The 26,968-nt window shown below is 47.6% G+C and overlaps 1 protein-coding gene across 1 annotated transcript in view; it reads right to left on the bottom strand.

Moving 5' to 3' along the window:
- Positions 1-26,968, bottom strand: part of CLSTN2 (calsyntenin 2) — a 653,573-nt gene that overhangs the window by 101,743 nt on the left and 524,862 nt on the right. The window contains exons 6-7 of the mRNA XM_036851859.1: positions 13,861-14,046; positions 2,477-2,725 (exon numbers count right to left, since the gene is read on the bottom strand). Of these exons, the coding sequence (XP_036707754.1) occupies positions 2,477-2,725; positions 13,861-14,046 (435 nt within the window). The remainder of the gene's footprint in view (positions 1-2,476; positions 2,726-13,860; positions 14,047-26,968) is intronic.

Below are 26,968 nucleotides of genomic sequence, written 5' to 3'. Positions count from 1 at the left end.
AAAAACAAGATTTCATTTGGTAGTGAAATATACCAACTGTTAACAGAAAATCCCTCCAAGTATTAGAATTTTAGGTGACTTTTGTATTCTTTTATACTCTTCTGTGTTTTTTAGGCTGCCTGTTATAAACCTGTGTAGCTTTTATAACTTGGACATTTTTCTGACATATAAAAGCTCTAATCAAGTTTTAATTTGTTCCTGATAATTTTTTATTTAGGGCAAGGAGATATCTATAGGTATTTTTTTAAGTCAGAGAAATTAGAGGAAAATCTTCCACATCTTTTCTCGTGCCAGCGTTGAACTGATTTGCAAAGGGTTATTTTATACTGAGCCCAAAGCTGAGCAGAGCCAGAACCTGCGGGTTGGAGGGGCTGACATGCCTGTTCGGGGTGCTGCCCTGATGAAAGTGAGGCATCATCGTCTAATGCAGAGTTTTCAGCCATGGCTGCACAAAAGAATCGCCCAGACTCCGACTTCCTGAGCTGGGGCAGGGCCCTGGCATCTAGGTACTTTTACAAGGTCGCCAGGTTATTCTAGTGCAGAGCAGGGTTGAGAGCCGCTGGTCTAGTAGCGTGGACCTGAAACGTGGGCCAGAGGAGCTGGGGCCAAGTCTGTTCCTTTGATAATCAGTTGTGTTATCCTCGGCCAGTTGCTCAACCTTTCATATTCTAATTTCCTCCTGTGTAAGCCAGAGGTCTATATTTGTCAGGCCTGCCTCCCAAGGGTATTTGATACATTTCAGATGGGACTATATGTGTGTGGGCGCTAACCCCAGCCAGGGCTGCTTTGCATGCATCTGTATACTCCTGAGCCGTTGTCTCCTTGATGCTGGCTCTGGATCATGGTGGGGACACCCCACCAGACACTGCGAAGATGGGGCCACAGGGTGATTCCTGGGGTCCTGGGCTGAGCTCTGGACCCAGTCCCAAACCTCAGTGCCACCTTAAGCGGGTCTGTGGGGTCCTTCCTATACGAAGGATCTGGAAAACAAATCCTTGGCACTGGCTCTGACACAGATTCACCATATGACTGGGAAAAGCTGGGCAACTCCCCCTGTTTCAGTTTCTATATCCAGAAAATACATTGGCTTTTACCGCAAATATTGATTGCAACAGGAAATGTGGGGTCCTGGTAGTAGTATAATGTGGAATAAAACTAGAAATAATAATGATTATGACAATAACAACAGGTTAATTAGTCGAGCACAGATTTTTTAACTGGAGCTGCTAAGTGATTTCATACCTTATTTCATGTTTATTTTCCCCATTCTACATATGGGGAAACTAAGGCTCAGTGAGATTAGCAACTCCTCGATTTTCCTTAAGTAGTGGAAAAGCTGCCATGTGAACTTTGGCTGTTCAGTAGCAAAGCTGAACGGTCAGCCGTTCTTCTATCCTGTCTTCTCACTGCACTATGTGCTGTAGTATAGAGGAGTTATCATTTATTTGGGGTATTTTAACAAGAGGAGCATTTGAAATGGGAAAATGTGGACTTACAATTTAAGATAGACATAACATTTTCATAAGATATCAGAGTATTTGTGTGTGTATGTGTTTGCACGTGGGGTGTGGTGACCAGAGAATAGCGATGGAGTTAGCTGGATCTAAGCTTACATTCCAGTTCTGATACTTACCAGCTGAATAACTTGGGACAAGTTACTTAACGTCTCGGGGATGTTTCCTTATCCTTAAAACAGGAAACACAATAATGCTTTCGTAAAATTGTTTGTAGAGATGTGAGGCACTGTTTAGAATAGGAAGAGCTAACACAGATTAGACTTCCGGTGCGTCAGGTACTGTCCTACTGCGTTATACATACATCGTCATTTAATCCTGATAAAAACCCTATGAGGTAGATAATACTATAATGCCCATTTTATAGACTGAGAAAGTGAGGCATAGAGAGGTTAACCCACTTGCCCGAGATCACACAGCCAACAAGTGGTGGAGTGTTTTTAACCACCAAGCTGTGAACTGCCTTACACAGGCTCAGCAAGCTGAAAAATGCCTAACAAAGCTTAGCTATCATCATTATGCACAGCAGTGATTTTCAAACTGCTGTTGTAAATTAGCAGGACCCTTTCATTGAAAATAAACTTCTGGAAATCTGTCTATATATTAATATAATAGTGAAGGTAGAGCTGCTTTGCTTGAAGTAAGGATGAAACCTCCTCCCGCAACCCCACCTCATACGCAGCCCTAAGTTACTTCTGGGGACGCTGGGGTTCTGAAGAACCCAGTCTGAAAACCACCAATCCCAGCTTCTTGACTCTTTGTGTCTGTACCCTGCCTCCCTTTCCTGGTCCTGCTCTACCCCAAGGCGAGGAAATCATCAGCCAGAAAACCAGAGACCAGAATATTTTCCCAGGGCCCCTCTCACCCTCCCGCTTTTCTCCCACGCCCTTGGTGGCCGTGGCCGTGCCTGACCAGCTGGGACATAGGGGGCAGATGCCAGGAGGGCTGGATGCAAGACTCACCGGTTTTATCTGAGTTGCAGAGGATGGTTTCCTTCTCAGCTCTCACGCCAGGGCTGGGGCCGTGCTTCATCCACATGGTGATAGTGAACTGATCCGTCAGGTTCTTGGGTACAACCCCGTCAGGAATCTTGGCACCCTGCCTGCCGTCGAACTTGAAGATCATCTCGCTGCTGTCCACCAGCAGTCCTGCGGTCCAGTTGGTGGCAGCGCTGGGGGACGGCAAGAGGTCGATGATGCCAGAGGAGGCTCCTGCAGGGGAGGGGGACAGAAAGAACAAAGGGTCAGTCCTCCCACGGTGGGTGTCCTCACGTTCTGTTTTCCGCTCCTGGGTCAGAATGAACTACTCGGCGTACTTACCCAGAGCTAGGTGCTCAACCTGAGCTAGGTGACTCGGGAAAAGAAGGGTTAAATGCCATCCTTGCCCATGTTGCTTATGGTCGGCTTGGGGAGGCATCAGTAACTTACAGACAAAAGCATTGCATGTTGGAGGACAGAGTGCAATTAACTATTATACAAGAAAAAAGTGCTGGAGGAATTTAGAGAAATGAGATTACGCTGGGGGTTTCGATAAGCAGACAAGGTTCCTGGAGAAGGCCAGGGTTTGATTCGGATCGATGGATTCATTCACGCGCTCATCCATCCGTTACCCTGTCAGCCATTGATTGAGCACCAATCGGGTGCCAAGACCCCTGCTGGGTGCTGGTGAAGTAAATGTGAATCAGCACAGTCCCTGGCCTGGAGGAGCTCAGACCCAGCAAATTGACAGACAACTGGGATGCAGTGTGCTCAGAGCTGTGATGGGGAAAGTTCAGGTCCTGACCCCATGAGAAAGAGTATGAGTCACTTTGCACTCACCACGCTTTTTTCCAACCATTCGTTTAGGCCAAATGGTATAGCAGTTGAGAACACGGGTTCTGAAGTCAGCAGAACTTGAACCTGACGCCTGGTGGCGGCCTGACTTGCTAGCCTTGTGACTGTGACCAGTGACCTCACCTTTCCGACTCTCCACCCCCTTCTCTGCCACCTGCCCTCCCAGCTGTTGTGGGAACTGAATAAGAGACAGTACCTGCGCTTGGGGCAGCATGCTTGGCACGCCGTGAGCGGAGCTCACTTCACGTTACCTATAACTCTGTCGTTATTGTTGGAGCTGTTATTATTTCTGCTACCACTGTGATTTCAGGCTAAGGATAACCTGAGGCCGTGGGAGTGCCATATGCAGATTTGTGTCTTGGGAGAATCACACCAACAGCTTTGTGGAGGGCGGAGCTGAGTGGGCTGGAAAGGCTGGCCCAGAAGACAGGATGGCCTAGCTGGGAGGATAAAGGGGCCGCCATGCACTTCCCACTGAAGCTCAGGTGCTGCCAGCAGTGTTCTCTGCCTCCTTACGTTCCACAGAGGGGCAGGGCTCAGCTACTCAGGGGAGGAGGAAGGTCAGGGGCTTCCTGATACCAGGAAACAGGAGCCAGGGAGTCCAAAGTATGCCCGGTGCAGGGGACCAAGTGCGTGTGGGCTCCCACCTGGCACAGCACTGACCCGGCAGTCGTAAATGGGTTTAATGGACAGTGGTGGCGTATATTACCTGCCATTTGTCTGGGATCATTGGACTTCTGAATTCTGTATATCAGGGCCTCACGTCACCTAGGGGCTGCGTTTCAGAGTCAGCCACTACAAACATCTACAGTTAAAATGACACATGAAAATCCCTCAGGAAGGTGCCATATTGGAAACCGATGTACTTCTTTGAAAATGTTTAACCTAGACAGTTTTCCCTGCAGCCTTGGAACAGATGCCCATAGGTTTGCAACCGAAAGCTGGCTGTGTGACACATCTGTATCCTGAGAGCCAGATGCTCTGCTTAGCTCTGTGAGGAGCTCGCCCTGGGAAAGGCCTCTGGGACCTGCAGTGTCTGAGATGTGGCGGGGTGGGAGGTGGGAGTGGAGATTCCGGTCTCTTAAGTTACGATCACCCTGCAGCTATGCTCAGCAAGGGGAAGTGTGGGCAGCGTTGACTACATTATTAATGCATTTTTCTTGGGGCTTTTGCCTGGTAGCATGCCTGACACACAGTAAGTGCTCCATTAATGTTTATACCTGCCTTTTCTTCTACCCAGTGCCTCCGTGAGATGCTTCCGGCCCAGTGCTCGCGTGAGCCTCTTCACCCAGCCTCTTGTTCATGCCCCCCACCTCTCATCAATATTACTTGTTCTCCTATAATCCTTGAGACTTATTTGATGTCCATTTTACTTATCTGATAAGCTAATTCACACTAATGTTTTAACGACTAACAAAGCCTTAAAGGTTATCACCCTCCATAGGTATTTGAAAGAAAGAACTCTATCAAGGTGGTAGCAGGTAGAGATTTGGGGGTGGCTGGGGAGTGGGAGATATGTAGTCTTTGGACCAAGCTCATCTTCCTAGAACCCCCCAGAATAATGCAACCTGGCAACAGCTGCTCTGCCCCATGAGTGAGTTGGCTCGGACACCAGGATTTGTCCAGCATGATGACAGCTGGTGACTAGGGCTCACAGAGAATGTGTTGGTTCCCGAAATTTCAGGTGGCCAGGGAGACGCAGGCTGAGCGCCCAGGGCTCCTGACTTCTAGCTCAAGCCAGAGCAGCCAACACAATCTAGCAGGGCCCAGTACAGGGCCCACACAGAGCCGCAGGCCTGAGCATGGGGGAACCAGGGCAGGGCTGACAGGGCTCAGAACTCCACCCTCTGAGGTTCCTTTTTGACTGAGGACCTTGCTGTTGTTAAGGAGCCAATGTTCCCACAGAATGCACGCTGTAATTAACACCTTAGACTAGTGAAGGAGCGGATTGCAATTTTTCCCCCGAACAAGTCTGGATATAGGGAGGGAGGTGCAGAGCAAGGGCGAGTCGGGGGATGATGTGGGAGAAGACAGAAAAGAGAAGGTTAGGAGGCAAAATTGGTTACATTTTGCCAAAGGCCAGCCCTGGTCAGGGTTATTCTATACACATATATTTAGGGAAATTTACTTTTCAGAGTTACAGACATTTATTCTTTTTTTTAAAAATTGATGTATAGTTGATTTACAGTGTTATATTAGTTTTAGCAATACAGCAAAGTGATTCAGTTATACATATGTATACATTCTTTATTATATTCTTTTCCATTATGGTTTATCACAGGGTATTGAAAATAGTTCCCTGTGCTATACAGTAGGACCTTGCTGTTTATCCATTCTATAGGTAATAGCTTACATCTGCTAACCCCAAACTCCCACTCTATCCCTCCTCCCCACCTCCCCTACTCCTTGGCAACTGCAAGTCTGTTTTCTACGTCTGTGAGTCTGTTTCTGTTTCGTAAATAAGTTCATTTGTGTCATATTTTAGATTCCACATATAAGTGATATCACATGGTATTTGTCTTTCTCTGTCTGACTTACTTCACCTAGTATGATAATCTCTAGGTCCATCCATGTTGCTGCAAATGGCATTATTTCATTCTTTTTTTATGGCTGAGTAGTATTCCATTGTATATATATACCACATCTTCTTTATCCATTCATCTGTCAATGGACATTTAGGTTGTTTCCATATCTTGGCTATTGTAAATAGTGCTGCTATGAACATAGAGGTGCATGTATCATTTTGAATTATAATTTTGACAGACCTTTATCCTTAGTTTCCTTGGAACATTTTATTGGGCACTGAGTGAGTGTCAGACTTGAATTAAGTACTTCAATGCTTTTTCTTAGTTACTCATCAATGTGGTGAATACGATTACGATTCCATTTTACAGATAAGAAACTTGAAGCTCAGCGAGCCTAGAATCACAACCAGCTAGTAAGGGGACCCATCATCAGGGTTTGCCAGCCCTGAAGCCCACACTCCCACTGCACCACCTCAATCAACCTGGAGGGAGATCTTGCAACCTCCTGCACATTTTAAAAAATTGAAATATAGTTGATTTATAATATTGTGTTAGTTTCAGGTGTACAGCAAAGTGATTTGGTTATAAAATATACATATGTATATATTTATATACTTTTTTCGATTCTTTTCCATTATAGTTTATTACAGGATAGTGAACATAGTTCCCTGTGCTATACAGTAAACCGTGTTGTTTATCTATTTTATATATGGTAGTGTGCATCTGTTAATCCCGTACTCCCAATATATCCCTACCCACCCCCAACCTCCTACACATCTTACAAACATGGAAACTGAGGCCCAGAGAGGGGAAATGACTTGACCAGGATCACACAGCCGCTCAGCTAGCGAGAGGCAAGCCCAGCTCTCAGACCCCCAGCAATGTTCTTTCTATCACACAGCCTAGTGTCCTGCCAAGCCCAGGCCAGCTTCCAGGACCCCACCTCCCTGGGCAGGTGGCTGTCCACAGAGAGGCGTGTGCCTTGGCAAGGCCATCGTTGCGGAGCTCCGTGTCTTCCCTGGTGAGGGGAGCAGCGTGCCACCCTGCCCGACCCACAGATGTTGCCTCCTGGGAAGCATCACACTGCATTTTACCAGATGGTGCCGGCTTTCACAGACTTAACAGATTGTATTTCATTTATTCAGTGCACTTAAATAAACTGAGAGAGATCTCCCTTTCTCCTGCAGTTCTCGCTCCTCTCCCCAAAGGGTCCCATGGAAAGCAGTGGGTAAACAGGATGCATAACTCACAAAGGTGGAAGAGCAGCGTCTGCACATCAGTGTGTATTTAAGACGCCCTTAGGGACCCTCACAGAGGTCCCTGGGACCCACCACGCTGCTGAGGGTTCACACTGGTCTGGTGCACAGCAGCTGCAGCCTGAGGGCAGGGGGCTTACAACCAGAGGTGAGGTCTGGTTTGAAGTCCCTGAGCCCCATCAGGGTGAGGGAGCATCTCTGAGCCAGCAAGGAGATAAAGACGGGGTGACTGAGGCAGATTTCAGGACACACGGTGGAGCGAGAGCCCACATGGAGCCTGGGGACAGTGGTCATGGTCTGGACTTCTTATTTATTTATTTATTTATTTATTTATTTATTTATTTATTTATTTATGGCTGTGTTGGGTCTTCGTTTCTGTGCGAGGGCTTTCTCTAGTTGCGGCGAGCGGGGACCACTCTTCATCGCGGTGCGCGGGCCTCTCACTATCGCGGCCTCTCTCGTTGCGGAGCACAGGCTCCAGACGCGCAGGCTCAGTAGTTGTGGCTCACGGGCCTAGTCGCTCCGCGGCATGTGGGATCTTCCCAGACCAGGGCTCGAACCCGTGTCCCCTGCATTGGCAGGCAGACTCTCAACCACTGCGCCACCAGGGAAGCCCCTGGACTGCTTAATTGCTGGGTTTGCATGCTGCTCTGGGGGGCCTTGGGGAGGGCAGAGTGTCCTTAGCGCTTCACGGTAGGCCTGTGGCAATGGTGACAGACATGGAGCCTCGGTCATGCCTCCTCATGGTCCACCTTGGGGCATGGGAAGGGATGGCAAGAAGGAGAGGGTCTCAGGGGAGAGGAACCATTGTACTCAAGGACACAGGCCTCATTCTATATTCTCACGATTAGCAATAGCAACTCCATGTTACTCCATTAAATGCTTATGTAATGTCTAAGTTATGCCAGGCACTATGGTGAGAATGCAGCAACGAACCAGAGAGAAATGGGCCCTACCTCTAGTCACCCAGTAGAAAGTCTTTTAGTTTTGGTGCGTGGAAAAGTTCACTGATAGAGGGTCTCAGGGGAAGCCAGGGAGGCCCTCTTGACAAAGGCTGTACTTGAACTACATGATGATAGAAAGCATTCTGTTCTCAACATACTTTTCTGACCCACTGATAGCACTTGGCCTTGTGACTTGCTCTGACCAATGAAATGTGAGTGCAAGTTACGTGTCATCTTAGGGCAGAAGATTTACAAGCCAGTCCATGGTTCACCACGTGTTTTTTCCATCTGCCATGAGATCAACAATGTTCTAGATGGAGGCTTTTCTGTTAGCCTGGATCCCAGTGGGAAACTAACATAGAGCAGAGCCACAGTCAACCCAAGAAGGACATGTGGTAGGAATGGAAAATAAACCTTTGTTATTTTAAGCCAATAGATTTTGGGATCATTTGTTACTGCAGCATAACCTGCCCTATCCTGACTGATAAATCACATTAAGTGACTGACATCAGTGGCTACCATTCGCACTTCTTTATCTGCATACCTTCAGGATGGATGTGGAGGACTTTCTGATGTCCTTTCCAGAGCTCACACCGTTGATCCTACCATCAGACTATCATTCCACCTCTGGAATCCTAGACAAGAGGGGTTCCTCAAAGGCCTTGAATTGTCCTGGTGAAGCAAGCTGGGCTTTGGATGAGGGTGGTCAGCCAAGCTCTTGGGGCAGGGCCGTGGATACCCAGTTGCTGACCAGCCTGGGAAAGGTCACTGCAGGCAAAAACCTTCTCCAAGAATAGAAGGGCATGCTGTAGGGTAGCTGCTTAATTGACTTCAAAGAAGTCATATCCAAGGAGAAGCCCACGGCTCACTGTCATCACCCGTGGGTCAGTGTGTGCACACTGGCTCATGTATGAGTAGTGATTTAATGGGATTCCCAACACGTGTGCAGCAGTTTTCCTTAGAGTCAGAGGCCCACTTCAGCTGAGAATGAAAACACTGGCTATGACTGGGGGGCTGGTTCTGCCCCCCCTGGAAGCTCCAGCTCTTTAGAGGCATCTTGGAGGAACTGATGATGGCTTCCCCTGGTTGGGGTATTCTGAAGGTATAAGAGCCTTGAACTGTGATTCTTAGTGAGGGCAAGTTCTGTTAAGCTGCACGGTGTAGTAGAAAGCCATGGACTGAACTTTTTTTACATGTCTGTCTTCCCCAGGAGACTGAATTGTTAAGTGGTCTTACTAACTTCTAGATAACCTCACGAGTTAGAACATTTGGACACTGAACAAATATTTGCTGAATTAATAAATACATGAATGAATGAATGAATGGATTCGCTACGAAGACCTCCTGGACGCACAAGTGTATAAATCCTGAGAACAACTCACCGACTGGTAATCTGAACTGGTCTGACAGATCAGTCCCTTGATTTAGCAGCAGGCTCTCGCTCTGCAGCCTTTCCTTCAACAGGACCTGTCCTCGGAGCTCTTGACTCTACATATACAAAGCAGCTGACCCCGCGTGTCGTATGGGGAGGTGCCGGCCAGATGCCAGGAGCCTGTGATTCCAGGGTGGAGCAGCCCTGGCCTCTGGTCTCCGAAGGACATGTGTGTTACAAACTGCTTTGCTGTTTATTGTAATATGCAGAGACTCAGGGGCACAGAAGTGAGCCTTTTCTTGGGCTCTGGTTAATGTCAAGTTTAATTTGGCCAAGAGTCACTGGGGCTTCATCATGCATTTCATACTCAAGGCAGTTCTGTGACACTTCACCTCGGGAAAGCCTGGGACTGAGATGGGAGATCCCTTCATCTTGAATCTCTGAACCCAGAGGAAGTGATAAGCAGCTTGCCCAACTTCCCCGAGAGGCCTGGATTCATGTAAGCCAGTGGCAATGGGGGACCACGTTAGGCTAAGTTTGGTCCTACAAGCTGAAGGGGACACAGGTGCAGGGCCCTGTATCGTTTTTGTTTCAAGGTGGAATGGAAGTGTTTCAGTGCACAAACTGCAGGCAGCAATATGCCTGACGTCCAGTGTTCCCCTGGAAACAAAGAGGCTACTTCTGGTGCTAATGCACCTGTCCGGTGTTTCCCAACAGCAGCTTTGCCCAGCTGTTGTCCAACCGCCCCTTACGCAGGATCCCATCATTGCTCGTTGTGGAGCGACGTTGCAGGAGGAGGAAGCAGGTGGGCAGTGACCGGACCTCCACAAGGCGCCTCTGGGGAGACACCCTTGCCTGGGTCACCGCACAACAAAAAATGTCACAGAAGCAATGTCAGAACTCAAAGACACCAGGAAGCGCCCCAGGACTGTCCCTGGTGAGCACAGAGGGTAGGCGAATATTTACTTAAGGGAAGCGTTTGGAATGGCAAAGGAGAGAGAGATTCTAGCCGGAAGAAAACATGAACAAAGGCTTAGGGATGGGAATGAGCTGGGAACGGGGACAGATGGGGTACCCTGGCCAAGAAGAGGCAGGACACCAGGAAGAAATGGGCTCTAAGGATGGATCAGCAGGATGGAAGTGGGTCCTCGGGAGGGTGGAGAGTCAGGCTAGTGCTAGGCACCCACACCTGGATGTTCCACAGGTCCAGTCATCATTGTCCCCTAAATCTGCCCTTGCTCTGAATTTGGTGACCACTGGTTGGTGGCACTCTTGTCCAGTTAGATGCTCACATTAGAATCTTCTAAGATTCCTTCTTTTTCACTGCTGACAGCTAATCAGTGATTGACTCTTGCTGATTTTGCCTCCTAAATCTGTCTTAAATTCATCCCTACCGCCACTCCCCTGGTTCAGAAATCATTCTCTCTTGCTTAGACTATGACGATAACATCTTAATTGGTCTCCCTGTTTCCATCCAAAGTCAATAAAGATTTGTAGAATAAAAAGTGCATGAATGCTGGGGCTTAAAGTGTCATGGTGGCTCCCTGGCTGGGAAACCCCGCCAGCAACTTGTTGACCGTCCACTGAAAACACAGAGAAGCTTGTCTCCAGAACCTAAGGTGCCCCACGGGAGTCAGAAATTACAACCCAGGCTCTGCTTTAGAAGCGATCCGGCCTGCCTTTCCCTCACAGTTTGGAGAGCACGTGGGGCCTGAGGAAGCAGACCCCAGCGCAGATGGGCATCTGTCTCACTCATGTGCTCCTGCCCTCCCTTCCTGAACTCTCCCTCCACGGATTCAAGAGTCAGACTCCTAATCTGGAGGCAGGAGTGGCCCTGCCCGTCAGGCTCACTCAGGGTTCCCAGAAGTGCGATGGGAGGGTGGCACTGCCGGGAAGGTGACCAGAAAGACACGCAGACTTCTCTTAACAAATGGTCGCTCCCAGCACCAGATAAGCTCGCATCTCAGGGGAAAGTGCTTTCCTGACTGAATTAACCTGCCTTCCTGGCAGGCGAGGCTGGCAGCCCGGAAGCAATGAGCTATGTTAACAACCAGATGCAATCTGGCTCTAAAGTTTCTTCGCTCAGAAAATCCTTCTCACTCTCCCTATCGCCTGGTCTCCCCCTGGCAACATTCAGAATCAAATCACCAGTGTGTGCCCTTGGGCCCATCGGATCTTTAACAAGCTGATTCCATCATCTCCTTCTAACCTGGAGGAGTTTAGGAAATGACCGTCACCCGCGGTGGCATGGGGTTGAGTTGACTTATAATTCAGGTGCGCGGGGAGCGAAATGGGATATTCATTCAAAGTAAGATGTCAGCGGAGCTGGCTTCTCCGCTCCCGGGCTGAAGGAGAGCGCCAGAGGCAGCTTTCTCAATACTGCGGGCCCCTCATAGCCATTTTTACAAGAGCAGTTTGGAATATGGAGGTCGTGATGTTTTCCCCAATCTCCTGCATCATTCTGGAAAAACGTGCCTTCCCACATGCCTTCCTTGCCAGCCTGGTGACATGACAAATAGGACGTGGTGATACCCGAGCAGGGTGTATTTCACATTCAGTTCTCAAATTGTCACTTGGTCCTTTGGGCGAGAGCTGTGTGCGTGAAGGTGGGTGTGTGTGGGCCCACACGCACGTATGTGCATGTGTGTGCGTATTTGTGTATGCATGTGTGTACCTGTGTGTGCATGTGTGTGCCTGTATGCACCTGTGTGTGCATGTGTGCACCTGTGTGCATGTGTGTGCACTGTGTGTGCATGAGTGTGTGTGTGTGTGTGTGTCAATGTTGAGAGAGAAAAACTGCCCTGAAGAGAGTAGTGGAGGGGTCCCCAGGAGGGGATGCAGGCTACGCTGTGTGTTCGGGAGCCTCCTTATCCTTTGGTGGGGATGGAGTTACCCCCAAGTGTAGGCCCCGTCTAAAAGAAAGCTCTTTCCTAAGCTGCCCACAGCCCGGCTGGAGAGTCGGTGTGAGGGCCTGAATATTCTTGGAGAGAACAGGAAAGAAATGTAATATACGTGGTGGGGATGAAGGAGGCCCATCAACCCGTGCACGGTGTGGTTTACCAAGCACATGGCACCATTCCCACCGTTTTCAGTGTCTTATTCCACAGCTGACTTGAGAGGTTTACATTCCAGCTCCAGAGGCCTGGCCCAGAGTCACAGATCCTGAGCCAAAGAGCCCTTCATTCCCATAGACCTACCTTCAAAGTCTGGCTCTGTCACTTTCTATCTGCGTGAACTTGAACAAGTCATTTTTCCTCTCTGGGCCTCAGTGTCCATCTTTAAAACTGGGTGAATAAGACCCTCCTCAGTGTAGTGGGGAGATTAGGGTAGGGCATGTGAAGATTCTAGGAGAGTGCACATAGCAGGTGCTCAATAAAGCTAAGCTTTCGTGTATAGAACCGCCACCAGCCTGGCTCCTAGTTCCGGCCTGCTCCTTTCTTGGGGCGCCATCTTTCAGCCCGTGGACAGCAAGCCCGCTGTGCCCCACACTTGGACTTTCCACCTCCCACCTCCACTCTCACCCCAGCTCTCCTTCTCCGATGTGGGCAGCCAGGCCCGGCTTCACCGGCACGTGACCTAAGCAATCACACGAGGCCCCCAGCTTGGTTTAATGCTTTGCTGTTGCTGCCTTAAAATTCTTAATAATTTTGGAAAAGGGTCCTGCACTTTCATTTGCACTAAGTCCTCAAGTTCCATAGCTGGTCCTGGGGGAGGAGACCCACCTCTCCCCAAGTGGCTGACACCACCCTTCACACTGGCCCCTGGGCAGGCACCTCTCTGTAAACCAACACAGTGGAAGGGAGCCCTGTTCCTTCAGGCCCTGTGCTAGGTGCTCTTAAACACATGGTGTCAGGCTTCCCTGGTGGGGCAGTGGTTAAGAATCCACCTGCCAATGCAGGGGACAAGGGTTTGAGCCCTGGTCCGGGAAGATCCCACATGCTGCGGAGCAACTAAGCCCGTGCACCACAACTACTGAAGCCTGCGCGCCTAGAGTCCGTGCTCTGCAACAAGAGAAGTTACCACAATGAGAAGCCAGCGCGCTGCAACTAGAGAAAGCCCACGTGCAGCAATGAAGACCCAACACGGCCAAAAATAAATAAATAAAAAAAAACCCAAAAAAACCCAATAACACATGAGGTCATGAATCCCTATTTTACTGATGAAGAATAGAGGCTTTGTCACATCACTTGCCCACAGCCATACAGTTGGTACATGGTGGGATCTGATCAGGTGTGTCTGATGCCAAAAGCTGTGCCTTCTGACCCTTTAACCATGATAAGTAAACAATATCCATCCAGAGGTTACATAGACCAATGAAGTGGGGAGGGATGATTCTCTCATAATATAATAAGATACGCTTTGTATATATTGTTTTAAAAAAGTAATTAAAAAATAATCTCAACAGGGAAAAACCTACCACATAATTTCTGAAGGGATTTCTCAGAGTAGGTCTCGCGGTCACAGCCCTTCCCGATGTAGTTGGTCTGCAGCTCTGTGGTGATCTGGATGGAGGACACAGCCCCGTCGCACGTCTCCAGCTGGATGCTGGGGAACAGGGGCACGCTCCCCGAGCCAGGCTGGTACTCAATCCTCTTGGTCCAATCTGAGCAAACAAGGAAAGGATGACCGTAAGTCAGGTACAGACAGTTCCGCTATAACACATGTTTTGAAAATGTGAATTTGTTCCAACACAATTGATATATTAGGAAACAATTTGAGGATAATGGGAATTTCACATTTGCTTATGCAAGATTTCTTGCACGAGAAACATTAGGTGAAAGCAGAAACCTGCACCCAGCTGAGCTGAGCCGAGCCATGTAGGAATGTACAAAACAGGCGCATGCACCGACCTCAAACATCTACCAGCTACTCCCCTCACCATGTGTGCAGAGCCACACCCGCCTGCACCACTGTTACAGCTTTCCATTCCCATCAGAAAACCCTCTTCACAGTAATGTACCAGCTGCAACCTTTCCTGTGTCCACTTCCACAAGCAAACCTCGCGTCTCTTCAAGTACTACTTATTGTAGTACTTACCTATTTCTTAACCATTTAACCTGAGTAAAAGTAAAACTGTGCTAATGTTTTCTCTCTCTCTCTCTTTTTTATGTGTCACTGACGACATTTTTGAGTGTCAAGCCCCTCGCCCCACTTTCCCCGTTTTGCCCAGCAAGGTGAGTTTTGGGAACGTATACCTCTGGTCACAAAATAAAGGCGAGCAAGGTAATTCAGGATTACATGAGGCCACGAGGTGAGGTGCAAGGACTCTTTCTCAAACATTCAGGACTGTGACCCACTTAAGTAGGGCTGATGGTCTTATCCCTGCTTTTTAGTGGAAAAATAACTTGAGGACAATAAAACGCTGGAGAGGAACAAAATCACAATCAAAATGGTACCACACAAAACAGAGCAATCAACAAAAATACACACCAAGCATAAGTGTACACAAGAATTGATTGAAACAACAATAGCAGCCACTGAAAGTCAGAGGCGAGTCAAGGCCACGCTCATGGTGACTGGCAGCAGCGCTTGCTGATAGCGACACCTGCCTGAGAGGTCTGTGCCAGGCTGAGCCAGACCTGTGGGTAGAAGTCTGAATCATCAAGGAACATGAGTTGTGGATACTATTAGTTTATGAATCTCAAACATTTGTCACATTGCTAGATGGTATCCTTTTGCTAAGGTAGAAATGAAAATCTATGGACTGCCTGTCCTCACTCTTGAGAAACTCAGAGAGTTCTGAATTTAGGGTCATTCATCAGCCACCACGGGGCTCCCCACAAACACCCCATGGGCCACCGGCCGCCACCTTGAAGAAAGCAGTGGAGTGGAAGGGCTGGGCTTAGGGACTGTCAGATGGCTTTGTTCAGTAAGAAAGCATTTATTTGTTTGGGGTTCTTATGTACCTGGCTTTGCTTGTAGCATCACGGATACAGCAGTGAAGGAGTCAGGAAGGGTCCCTGCCTTGTGGAGCTGGGAGAGAGAGGCAGATAGTGAATATGTCCGTGCTGTCCTGTCAGGGAGGGTAAGTGCTATGAAAGGAAAAATGGTGACTCTTTAGATGGAGAGAGTTCCTGTCTGAGCTGAGACATGAATGTCAAGGATGAATGCCCATGGGAAGCCTCAGAGAAGTTCATTTGAAGTGGATGCCGCAATGATCTTGGCTTGACTCAATCAGGTCAGGAATTTCTTGGGCAGGTTAGTGAAGGTCTCCTAGGCTCAGGCACCTCATCAGTGAAGTAGGGACCACACTGGGGGGGGGGGGGTGAGAACCAGGCGCAACAATGCGGGCCTGACATGCAGTAGGCCCCCAGTCCATGTTATTCCTTCCCCAGTGAGCAAAGGAGATGTGCATCCCCCCCCTACACTGCAACCCTGCCACATTCTAGCTAACCATGTAATTTGGGTTTAATTCTGAACCCCTGCATTAACCAGCCATACTTTAAGGGGTTTCTCTGAGCCATAAGCAAAGATTGCACACCATGTTGTGGGGTTCATCACCAGGGAACTTGCCATGGGAGGATGTTTAAATGATAGCGACTACAAGTAAAAGAGAATACACCCAATTACATGTTTTTACTCAGAGCTCCGCAGAGCTGTGTCCTCTCCTGGAGGAAGAGATCATGAAGCTGCTATAGCCCACGCTCTAGAGGTCAATCTAAAGGACCAATCACTGGTAGACAGGAGGGCTTTTTCTTAGGTATATCTAAAAGTCACAGTGCTGTAAGCAGCGGTCCGCACATGACCAGTCTCGTCGTGTCCTAGGTACAAAATGTTTGGTACTATTGAGCATTCAATCATGCCATTTCTTCTGCATGGAGTGCCCTTTCCATTCTCTTCTGTCTGTCACCGCCTCCATGTAACCTTTCAGGATTTCTCCAGTCTGGGTTGAAACCCTCCTCTGTGCTCTCACAGCATATTCAGCTTTAGACTACAACATTAGACTCCAAGCTGACGGTGACCCTGAATCCCCATCATGCTGCACAATGCCCAGCACAGAGCACATGCTCACTAGACAGTGGTAGGAAGTGTGAATGGATCCTGTAGGATATCATCTTGGAATTATCCATTCATGCTGCACAATGCCCAGCACAGAGCACATGCTCACTAGACAGTGGTAGGAAGTGTGAATGGATCCTGTAGGATATCATCTTGGAATTATCCATTCGTGGGCCTGCCTCTTCCTGTAACTAAGAACTCTTTAAAGGCAGGAATTGTGAGTTTATTTTTGATCCCTCCACACCTAGCTCTGAGCACAGGAAATATTTGCCAGGTGGATCTGAGAAGCCTCAGAGACCTTACCTTGACTTCAGCCATGGCAGCCCTTCTTGAGCCACAGACAGAAGCCACAGCCTGTTTGTAGCTTCTCTGGTACTGCCTCCATCTGCCCCTACCCTCAGTCCTGCAGAACCATCCATCCCAACAGCAGCCCATCACATGTTTGCTTCTCTTTGTCCTCAGCAAGGCAAGTGGTCCAGAACTGATAATGGAGGAATCTCTTCCCAATAATAAGACGTGGTGTCAAGGAGGGGGCCTCTTTCCTTCCCTTCCTCACTCTCCTCTCCCTGGATCTTCCTTTTCTTTAGAGATACCGATTTTAAAATAATCAGGGAAATGGTTTTGTGCAGGGGGACCTTGGTATGGCCTTACATCAGCAGTTCTTGAGTGTCTCCTCCTGCTACTGGGCAAGATATCTCCCACAACACCTCCTTCCAGAAGCCTCTTCTGTTGGAGAAGCCCAAGACATCCTCAGTATCGATTCCCTTCATTCTGTGGGGACTGTGGGCATCTCTTTCTCATCCAGATATTTTAGTGGTTATCTCTGATGAGAAATTCCACATCGAGTCCTTTTTTGAAGGAGTGTAAATAAAGAAGCAAATAAATAACGAAGGAAAAGTCAGTGGAGGCACAGTCCTAGCAAAGTTTTCATTCCTTTTGCCACCCCGGGTTAGAGGGGACAAGTCCCTCTCTGGAGAGAAATCAGGCACAGAAGAGCTTTAGGATCATCACACCTGCCAGTTGCTTTGGTGACCTCATGAGGCTTGTTTTTGAGGGTTTATGAAGAGCAGGCAAAATTGCAACCACATAGTAAAAGAAATCAATGAAGCTTTCTGAGTGTAGTGTCCTGGAGACAGTGGGACGCTCACACAAACATCTTTCATTTTCCAAGAAGGAGTTGGGGTGGGGATTAAGAGAGCAAAATGCAAGTCATCAAATTCAGCCTTGTCGCACGAAATATCTATTCATCTTCATTTTCCAGAGGGAAGGATGGCAGGATGGCTAAAAGTATGACCTCTAAATTCAGGGTGCCTGTGTTCAAATTCCAGGCCTCCCACTTCCTGTGTGAACTCTGGGCAAACTACTTACCCACCTTGAGTCTCAATAAAAGTCACACCTACCACACAGGATCTGGGGGGATTAAATGCAGTCGTTTCAGCCTCAAACACAAGGGACATAGTCAACAGTTATTATTGTTAAATGATCATTTATGCAATAAAATTTATTGCAGGAAATAAGAAGACGTACAATTATTAGCACCTACAAGGTGCTAAGGGCTTTTAGGTCTCTTCTTTCATTTAATCCTTCCAGCAACCCAGTGAGTGAGTGCTACTATCTTTTTTTTTTTAATAAATTTATTTATTTGTTAATTTATTAATTTTTTGGCTGTGTTGGGTCTTCATTGCTGTGCACGGGTTTCCTCTAGTTGTGGTGAGTGGGGGCTACTCTTTGTTGCAGCGTGCAGGCTTCTCATTGCGGTGGCTTCTCTTGTTGCAGAGTACGGTCTCTAGGTGCGTGGGCTTCAGTAGTTGTGGCACACGGGCTCAGTAGTTGTGGCTTGCGGGCTCTAGAGTGCAGGCTAAGTAGTTGTGGCGTACGGGCTTAGAGGCTCCACGGCATATGGGATCTTCCCGGACCAGGGCTCGAACCCGTGTCTCCTGCATTGGATTCTTAACCACTGTGCCGCCAGGGAAGTCCGTGAGTGCTACTGTCATAATTGTGCAGATGGAAGACTGGCTGAGAGTTGATGTGACTTGCCCACAGTCACAGGGCTCTTTTTTTTTTTTTTTTTTAATTAATTAATTAATTTATTTTTGGCTGTGTTGGGTCTTCGTTTCTGTGTGCGGGCTTTCTCTAATTGCGGTGAGCGGGGGCCACTCTTCATCGCGGTGCATGGGCCTCTCACTGTCGCGGCTGAGCACAAGCTCCAGACGCGCAGGCTCAGTAGTTGTGGCTCACGGGCCTAGTTGCTCCACGGCATGTGGGATCCTCCCAGACTAGGGCTCGAACCCGTGTCCCCTGCATTGGCAGGCAGATTCTCAACCACTGCGCCACCAGGGAAGCCCAGGGCTCTTTTACAATAGCTCCTCCATGATTCTGAGGATTTGCTGGAACTGAGAAAGGTGAGTTTTACAGATTCATTTTTGTTTTTTTGTTTCTCAAGATTTTAAATTTTATTTATTTATTTTTTCAGCTGTGTGGGGCCTTTGTTGCTGCGTGTGGGCTTTCTCTAGTTGTGGTGAGCAGGGGCTACTCTTTATTGCGTTGCGTGGGCTTCTCCTTGTGGTGGCTTCTCTTGTTATGGAGCACAGGCTTCAGCAGTTGTGGCATGCAGGCTCAGTAGTTATGGCGCACAGGCTTATTTGCTCTGCGGCATGTGGGATCTTCCCGGACCAAGGCTCAAACCCATGTCCCCCGCATTGGCAGACGGATTCTTATCCCCTGTGCCACCAGGGAAGTCCCCGGATTCATTTTTGAACCTTCAATTTGCACTGATATATCAAAAAAAAGATGCTAATCTCTGATGCTGGTAAAGGATCAAGGAGTGTTATCAGTTTTATCACTGCTTGACCTTGGTGGCAGTTTGAGTGGGTGAGGGGTTGCTTTGACACGGAAGACTGGAGAGATCTAGGCTTGAATCTCATCTCCTCTGAATGCGGGTCATGTGACTTTTGCAAAGCAGTTGTCATCCCTGGGCTTCCGTGGTCTCATCTTTAGATTCGGGATAGTTACACCTCCTTGTGGGCTCGTCGTGAGCCTTGAAGGCTAAGGGCCCAACACAGCAAACCTCCCGCTGCAGCCTCATGGTAGAAACATCCCACTCCTTGGTTCACAAGCTTCCTAAACTTCTCTGAGCTGCCCTGCTTGGAAACAAAATCTTTTCAATTTATAAAGGACCTAGAGATTAGTTAATGAGTTGTGGTTCCACTGTTTTCTCAAATGAAGAGAAAGGAAGTAGACCACCTGCTGTTTTAATAATCAAGCTCGATGACATCTGAAAAGGTTAGCACTGGAATGCCTTCAGGAACTAAATTCCTTCTCGGTGGATTAAGGATTTAGAAACAGGATGATTGCATTATAACTCCTGCTGAATTGGGGGAACGTATATTTTCTCATCAGGAGAATATTAACCACTTGGAACTCTCTTATTAGATGCCTGTTGGTGGAAAAAAGCTAATCTGAGACTTCTGGAAAACACAGGCTTTGAGGGCTCTTGTAATCCAAGACACTCAGGTCCACTGTTCCAATTCTGAACTCAGAAGTGACGCAGAAGGATGAAAGGGAGTGACACAGGTGCCTCCGAACATTCCTTTTTCCTTTACTGTGCATGTTCAAAGGGCCTCCAGCTCTTCCTGTTCTCACCTTCTAGCAGAGGAAGAGGCATCGGGTTTTCTAGGAAATTGCTGGATTCATACAAGGTAAGTGGCTGGATGTGGGGATGCTGGTGAGTGGGAGGGATAGGAAAGGGGTTTTCCTTCCTGATCAGGGATTGTTCAGGCAGCTGACATTCTAACCAGTCTTTGCAGGCATCAACCACCTAGCATCTTTCAAGACTTTCTCCTAGAAATAAATGACTTTGATTTGGCACCAAGGGACTTCCTTTCTTACAGGGAAAAGCTAGGGACGTACCTATGCTTAATGGGGAGCATCTTTAACTCCACTGGCCATCCAGTGCCTCTGAGTTGGGGGTGAGTAAAGAGGTGGAGATGGGCTGGAAAGGTAAGTGGAGATCAGATGACAGATGCTGGCTAAGAGGTTTGGGTTTCATCTTAGGGCCAGTGAAGAGCCATAAATGGGTGTTTAGTGAGGGCAAGAAGAATCTAGACTGTGCTTTGAAAAGGTCACTCGGCAGCTGGCTTAGGGCTGGTGCTCATTTTCAGAACACTAGAACATTCCTGATTGCCACCTCTCAATCAACCCACACAGAGAATCACCTCTGACAGTGTCACACGATGTGGAATTAACTTCAGTTCAATTTAACTAAATTCAAGAGTGTTAACTCTGCAGCTGGACAGACTCAGGTCTGAACCATGACTCTGCCACTTCTTGGCTGTGTGGCCTTAGGTAAATCAGTGAACGTCCCTGAGCTTCATTTTCTCATCTGTAGAATGATAACAACACAAATCTACCTTGCAGAGTTGCTCTGGGAATTGGAGAAAAAGTATGCAAAGCACCAGGAACAGAGAGCTACTGCCACCACTACTATCATCAGTCTTGTATCATTCTTATCTTTATTCTAGATGACATGTATTTACTGAGCACCTACTATGTGCCAGGCAGAGCCCCAGGCATGGGAGGCAGAGAAGTGTGACTCATAACCCTTAACTGGATGGTGCTTACGGTCAGGGCAGTGGCAGCCACATGGCCAGCTTTAAGGCAGACAGAGGGACAGAGGGACAAAAAGCAGGTCCCAGAGAACAAAGAGTAAGAGATAAGTTATCCCGACTAGGGTGATCAAAGGGAGCTTCCTGGGAGAAGTAACCTGGGCTTTGTTTTAATAAAGGTTGTATTATTATTTAAGTGTGATCAGGCCAACAGATCAGGATATTATTGCCATTGATAAGAGAATTTGTTATACTCACAAGTCCCAAAGAGAGGGGGCCCACACCACTGGGGGCACATGGAGAAGTACAGGGTCAGTCAGGAGGCAGAGGAAGAGGGGAAAACCATGGGCAAGAGCCTGTACTGTGGTTTGCATGGGAAGGAAGAGGCGAGACAGGGTAAGCAGCCTTAGGATCGCCTAGTTTGTATAATTTCAGCGGCCTCTGGGGCGTAGGGGCTGTCCCTAGATGTCTGGTACCTGGCCCTGGGGTGATTAGGGCAGGTGAATGTTGGCTGGAGTGTGAGAGCCTGATAAAAGAGGTGTATGGGGATGTGGGTTCTGGGTTGGTTGGTTAGTGTTTGAAAAGCAAAAGTGTAAGTTGTTTGCTCTCTCTAGGAATTAGCTGATTGAGAGGGGCAGTCCCTCCAGGCTCAGCAAGGCCCCAGTTGTCAAAGCATCAGGAGGCAGACAGTAGAAGGCATGGTTAACACAGCACTGTAGAATGGGGGGCATTCAGGGGGCAGAGAGAACTCTAGGGTGTCACCACCATGGCCTTGGTGCTGTACAATGCCAATGGGTGCTATTTAGATGGAAAACGACATGAATGGTGCCCCCCGATCAGCAGCCTGGCAGGACTCAGAAAACGTAGACAAATGTAAGGCCAGGGGTGGGCCTCTAGGAGGCCTGGTGTGAGATGGGCCAGAAAGGAACTTTGGGGCCAGGTTACAAGGGACTTAAGTGCTGGGCCAGGGAGCGGGCCTTGTTGTAAATGGGAGTGACAAGGGCTGGCTTCTGAGACTTGCCTTCTCTCTCCTCTCCCCACAGGGCTCCTGGGGTGAATTCCTCAGTATCTCAGCCTGGCTTTGGGTAGGGCCACGGTGACACTTAGACAACAGAGTATAGAGATGAGGGGTGAGGAGTCAGACGCCTGCCTTCTCTGCATACCAGCTAGTGCTCCTGGGGCAAGACACTCTCTACCTCAGTTTCCTCATCTGTAAAATGGGGAAAAATTACAACTACATTTCAGGGAGCTGGTGTGAAGATTAGATAAGGCCATACATGTGTTAGAGCCAGGACTTGTGCCAGGCCTGCATGACTCCAAAACCCAACCCCAAAAAGGATCCCTTGCTTTTCTGAGTTCATTTTCTGTTAACATTTCCTTTTCTGCTGTTGTGGGTTTATAACCGTGAGATGGGACATTCAGCCAGAAGGAGGCAGGAGGTGGTGAGGAGTCCAGTCCAGGATCCAAGACCAGCTTCATGTGCAGAAGGGCCCCATACTTGGTGTAACATTCTGCTGTTGCTGTCTTGAAGATCTTAGTAATTTTAAAGCAAAAGGCTTTTCATTCTCATTTTGAACTGGGACCCACGAATTACATAGCTGTCTTTCCAGCTGAATAACCTTGGGCGTGTTCCTTAATGGTTCTGAACCTCAGTTTCTTCATCTGTAGAATGGGAATATTAATTACCCCAAAGGGAAGAGCCCAGGCTTTGGGGTTAGACCCAGGTGTGAGTCCCAGCTCTGTCACTTGGTACCACAGATGGGGGGGCCAGTCAGTTCCTTCCCTGCCTGAGTTTACTCACGCAAACACTGGTGATGTTATCACCTATTTCAGAGCTGCTGATTGGGTTTATATCAGATAACAAATGCAAACCACTTACCCTGGGCCCAACACATAAGAGGCACATCTATTTTTGAGTATTAAATTATATGACTTTCCCTTCCCCAATTAAAAAACAATTACATGCAGGCACAATTTAAAAAGAAAGAACACACAAACTCTCTGAACTCAATTACAAATATAAGGAATCCTCGCCCTTCCTTTATTACTAACCCCTTGGCATTTACTATACTTAATCTTCACAAGAAGATTTTATTACCTTTTAGTTCTTACTAAAAAGGGAGATCTTAATTAACTACAAAGGAGAAGAAGGGAGAGAAAAAATACCCACGGTTCAGATCAGGGAGTACAACTCAGGTCAGCCCTCTGCCTGGTTATCAGTCCCTGGCCCCTCTGTGGCTGGTCCTTCTCTTCCTCCTGAGAATTATTTACTCTTTGTTTATCACCCGTTCATGCTCTGGAGCATAACTTGTACATCACTGTGCAGGGCCTGACACATAATAGGTGCTCAATAAATATCTATGAAATGAGTGAGTGATTAGATGTATGAAAATCTACACACACACACACACACACACACACACACACACTCTCCAATTTCGTCAAAGGCGAAGAAGGCAGTCATCTGGAATTCAGAGATTCTGGACTGCCACGCATTAAAATGAGAAGGATCCAAGACATGGCGCGTGTGTGTGTGTGTGTGTGTGTGTGTGTGTACACACATATGTACACACCTCCGCCTGAGTTTGAGTGTCTGTGGACAAGTGTGTATGATGATGAAATTGCACTCACATATGACTCCATTTTTGGAAAACTTCATGTATTTGCAATTTTTCTAATCCCCTGAGATGTCTTAATAAATGTCAAATGAAACAACTAGTAATTTGTCCTCAAATTTTGTCCCGCCTGTGAAGTTCTCTCTAGTTTCCTGATGACAGAGGGAGTCTAATTCTGCCCCAAATCATCACCATGATAACTGACTCCTCGGCCTGAGAAAACCCTCACATCGTCACCTGGGTGATTTCAGAGTCAGGCATGTAGGTGGACAATTTCAGGCCTTATTCTGGGAGCACCTGGGAAACTGCAGACAGTTTCCTGCCCAATAGCTTCTCAATGAAGCCCGAGGTTTCTATCGTACCCTCTTCCTTGGCCTGTCATTGTCAACCAGGAGAACCAGTGCTGCAAAGTAAGGACCATGTAAAGATGGCTTGTGATCAGACCAAATTGGAAACATAATCCAAGTCTAAATCATTTCTGATTTTGTGGAGGGCAAGGGCAAGGGCAAGGACAGATTCTGGGGCGATGCTACTCACTGTGGTCTATAGACCGGTGTGGCCTTGGAACTGCTTGTTATAATTCTGCCATAGAAATCCAGAGTAGCATTTAGAAATTTTATAGCAATTTGACAGAGTAATTTTACATTTGTTGAATCTAATTATACTTTAAAAATTGGCTTATATTTTGAATGCCTTTGCTATTTATTTCATTTTTCTAGAAATCTGTCTCTATTATATTTTTGCAAAATCATGCTCCATGATGATTGGGAAAAAAAACTGGTCCTTCACCATAGATGATTTGAGAAGTGCAATAGGGAAGAACAAATCTGTTTCTTTTACTTTAACCTTTGTATTCTATTGTTTTTGCTTCCAGTTAAGAATGTTGCCGATAGCCTGAAATATACAGGATAGCCCATTCTCAAGGCTCTGACTTTTAAGGGTATAACACTTTTCCACTTGTATGGAGATAAAAAGTTGCAGAACAGAGAATAGCATTTGTCTTGTTGGAGGTTTACAGGAACATCTTGACCTGACCTGCCTGGACAGCTGCAAGAACGAAGGATTCCAGCACCAAGAAGTTTGCAGCAACTAACCATGCCCCCCTCACCATGCCCTTAAAAGTGCTTTGCTGAAACCCTTGGAGGAGTTCGGGGGTTTTTGGGGCACGAGCCACCTGTCTCCTTGCATGGCCCTGCCATAAACCTTTCTCTGCTCCAAACTCTGACATTTCAGTTTGTTTGGCCTCACTGTGTGTCAGGCATTTGTGGCCTATCAGACATATAGTGTACATATGCTTTAATGATTAAAGAAGAGGGCACATCCACCAGAAGTAAACAATGTTCATGTTAAAAGTAAAGATTAAATGCCCCTCTTCTTGGGAGGCCAATGTTGATACTCCTTTGATGATAAGACTCCCATCCCAGGTGCCAAGGCCATACTGACTCGCTGCGTATGTGCTGATCTGTTCTTTTTTTGGAAAACCTGAAGAAGTATAACCCTGACTTGTTGAATATTCTTTGGTCTGACAAGATATAAAACTGTGCTCAAAACGCTGCTTCTCCAGAGCAGTTTCTCAGAGTCATCTGGGAAGATGGCTTCTGGGTTAGTCTTCAGTCTGGCTCAAATAAAACTCTTTTCTATTATTATTATTGATTGTTTATTGACTATTTTCATTGACACCCTCCTCCGGTGGAAGGAGTACACGTCCCTGCCCTGGTGATTTTGGGCTTGGCGATGTGACTGGCTTTGCCCAGTAGCCTCAACTATTCATTTATTTCCGTGATTGTTTTCCGTCTGAAACTCTCACCCCCTACCCCATTCCCATCTACCATCACAAGTTCCACAAGAGCAGGGACTGTGTCTCTTTTGGTTAGATTTTCAATCTCCAGTGCTTGGTGCAGTTCCTGGAACATGGCAGGTTCTCAATAAATATCTGAAGAATGAATGACAAGGATGGTTCATGGAAGGTGTTCGTGCCCAGGTTCTGGGCTCCGGGGACAGACTTTCCTCCTGTTGCCTTCCTTCTGGATTCTCCGCTCATTCCAGTCTCTCTGAATTGAAGATACTGCTGCTGTTCTGCAAGGCTGGGTTTGGGGTCCAAATGCTGCGTGCTGCTTCTCCAGGTCCACTGGATCTGCACATAGCCCTTGGGAGAGCCCTGCTCTGCCTCCACGTCTGGCACAGGCCCCTGGGACACTACAACCCAGTCTGGCTGGCCCCTGGCCGTGCATGCGCTGTGAGGGGATCCATTCACCTCGGCATGCTTCTCTGATGTCCGTGTGAGCACCTTAGTTTTCCAACGAGCCTCTGAGCCTGCTGGCCCTCCCCTTTCACCCTGGCTCCACGCTCCCTGGGGCTGTCGGGGCAACAGCCGATGCTGTCATCCAAGGGAACCGTGTGGTGTTCAGAAAGCAGGGTCCCCACCTAAAGCTTGGTTGCTGCTTTCTCCCCAACCTTTTCATCCCCAAAGATCCTCATCTCACAGGCTTCTCAGCTCCCAAACAGAAACACATCCAGCAGAATGGATGCTGGAAAGGTGCAGAAACCAGGCGATTTAAGAACAGCCATTCTGGAAAACAATTCTCCCCAGGGGGAAATCATTAACTCAACCAATCAGGGTACTTTCTCTTGGATGTATAGAAACTCTTCTCTCTTATGTCCAATAAACATGAGCATTTTCCAGGCAATTTTCTTATCTTTGGACAAATGCATTATTGGTGCAAGATGGAGTAGGTATTCTTCAAGAATCTTTACGTTTATAGCCCTGAAAAGCATTTACAATGCTAGAGTATGGGTTTTCAGGCACACACTTTCAGTCTTTTTGTAAAGATGGCTCATGTAAACTTTCCATACTCCAGTCACGTAACCCTCTTTAATCAATAGATCTGTTGCACACTGTTGCAGAATTAATTTAATTTTTTAAGTAAAAAGACCACGACTCCAGGTGATATTAGAGGACTGCAGGACTTTTCATTTCACTGAGCGACTTTCTAAAATTAAAACCAAATTATCATCTCTTCAGAAAATATGGCACAAATCTGCAGAGTCCATGAAATACACTGGCAACCCGAGAGTCCAAGTGCACAGGGGTGGAGGGAGGTGTCCCTCACATGTCCGGGGGCAGCGGAAGTTATCGCAGACGATTAGAAAGATACTCCGCCAAACTTATCTCAGGCCTCAAAATGCCCAAACACTTTGCTCCAGGTAATACACGCCTGAGAAAGTAATCCAAAATGCAGACAAAGACTTTTGCACAGATATTCACTGATACACAGAAAAGTGGAACCAGGCTAAAGCCGGACAATCA

Source organism: Balaenoptera musculus, chromosome 4 (assembly GCF_009873245.2).
Source record: "Balaenoptera musculus isolate JJ_BM4_2016_0621 chromosome 4, mBalMus1.pri.v3, whole genome shotgun sequence".
NCBI lineage: Eukaryota > Metazoa > Chordata > Mammalia > Artiodactyla > Balaenopteridae > Balaenoptera > Balaenoptera musculus.
The sequence above is the reverse complement of the archived record's forward strand: the minus strand, read 5'-3'. Positions and strand labels throughout refer to the sequence as shown.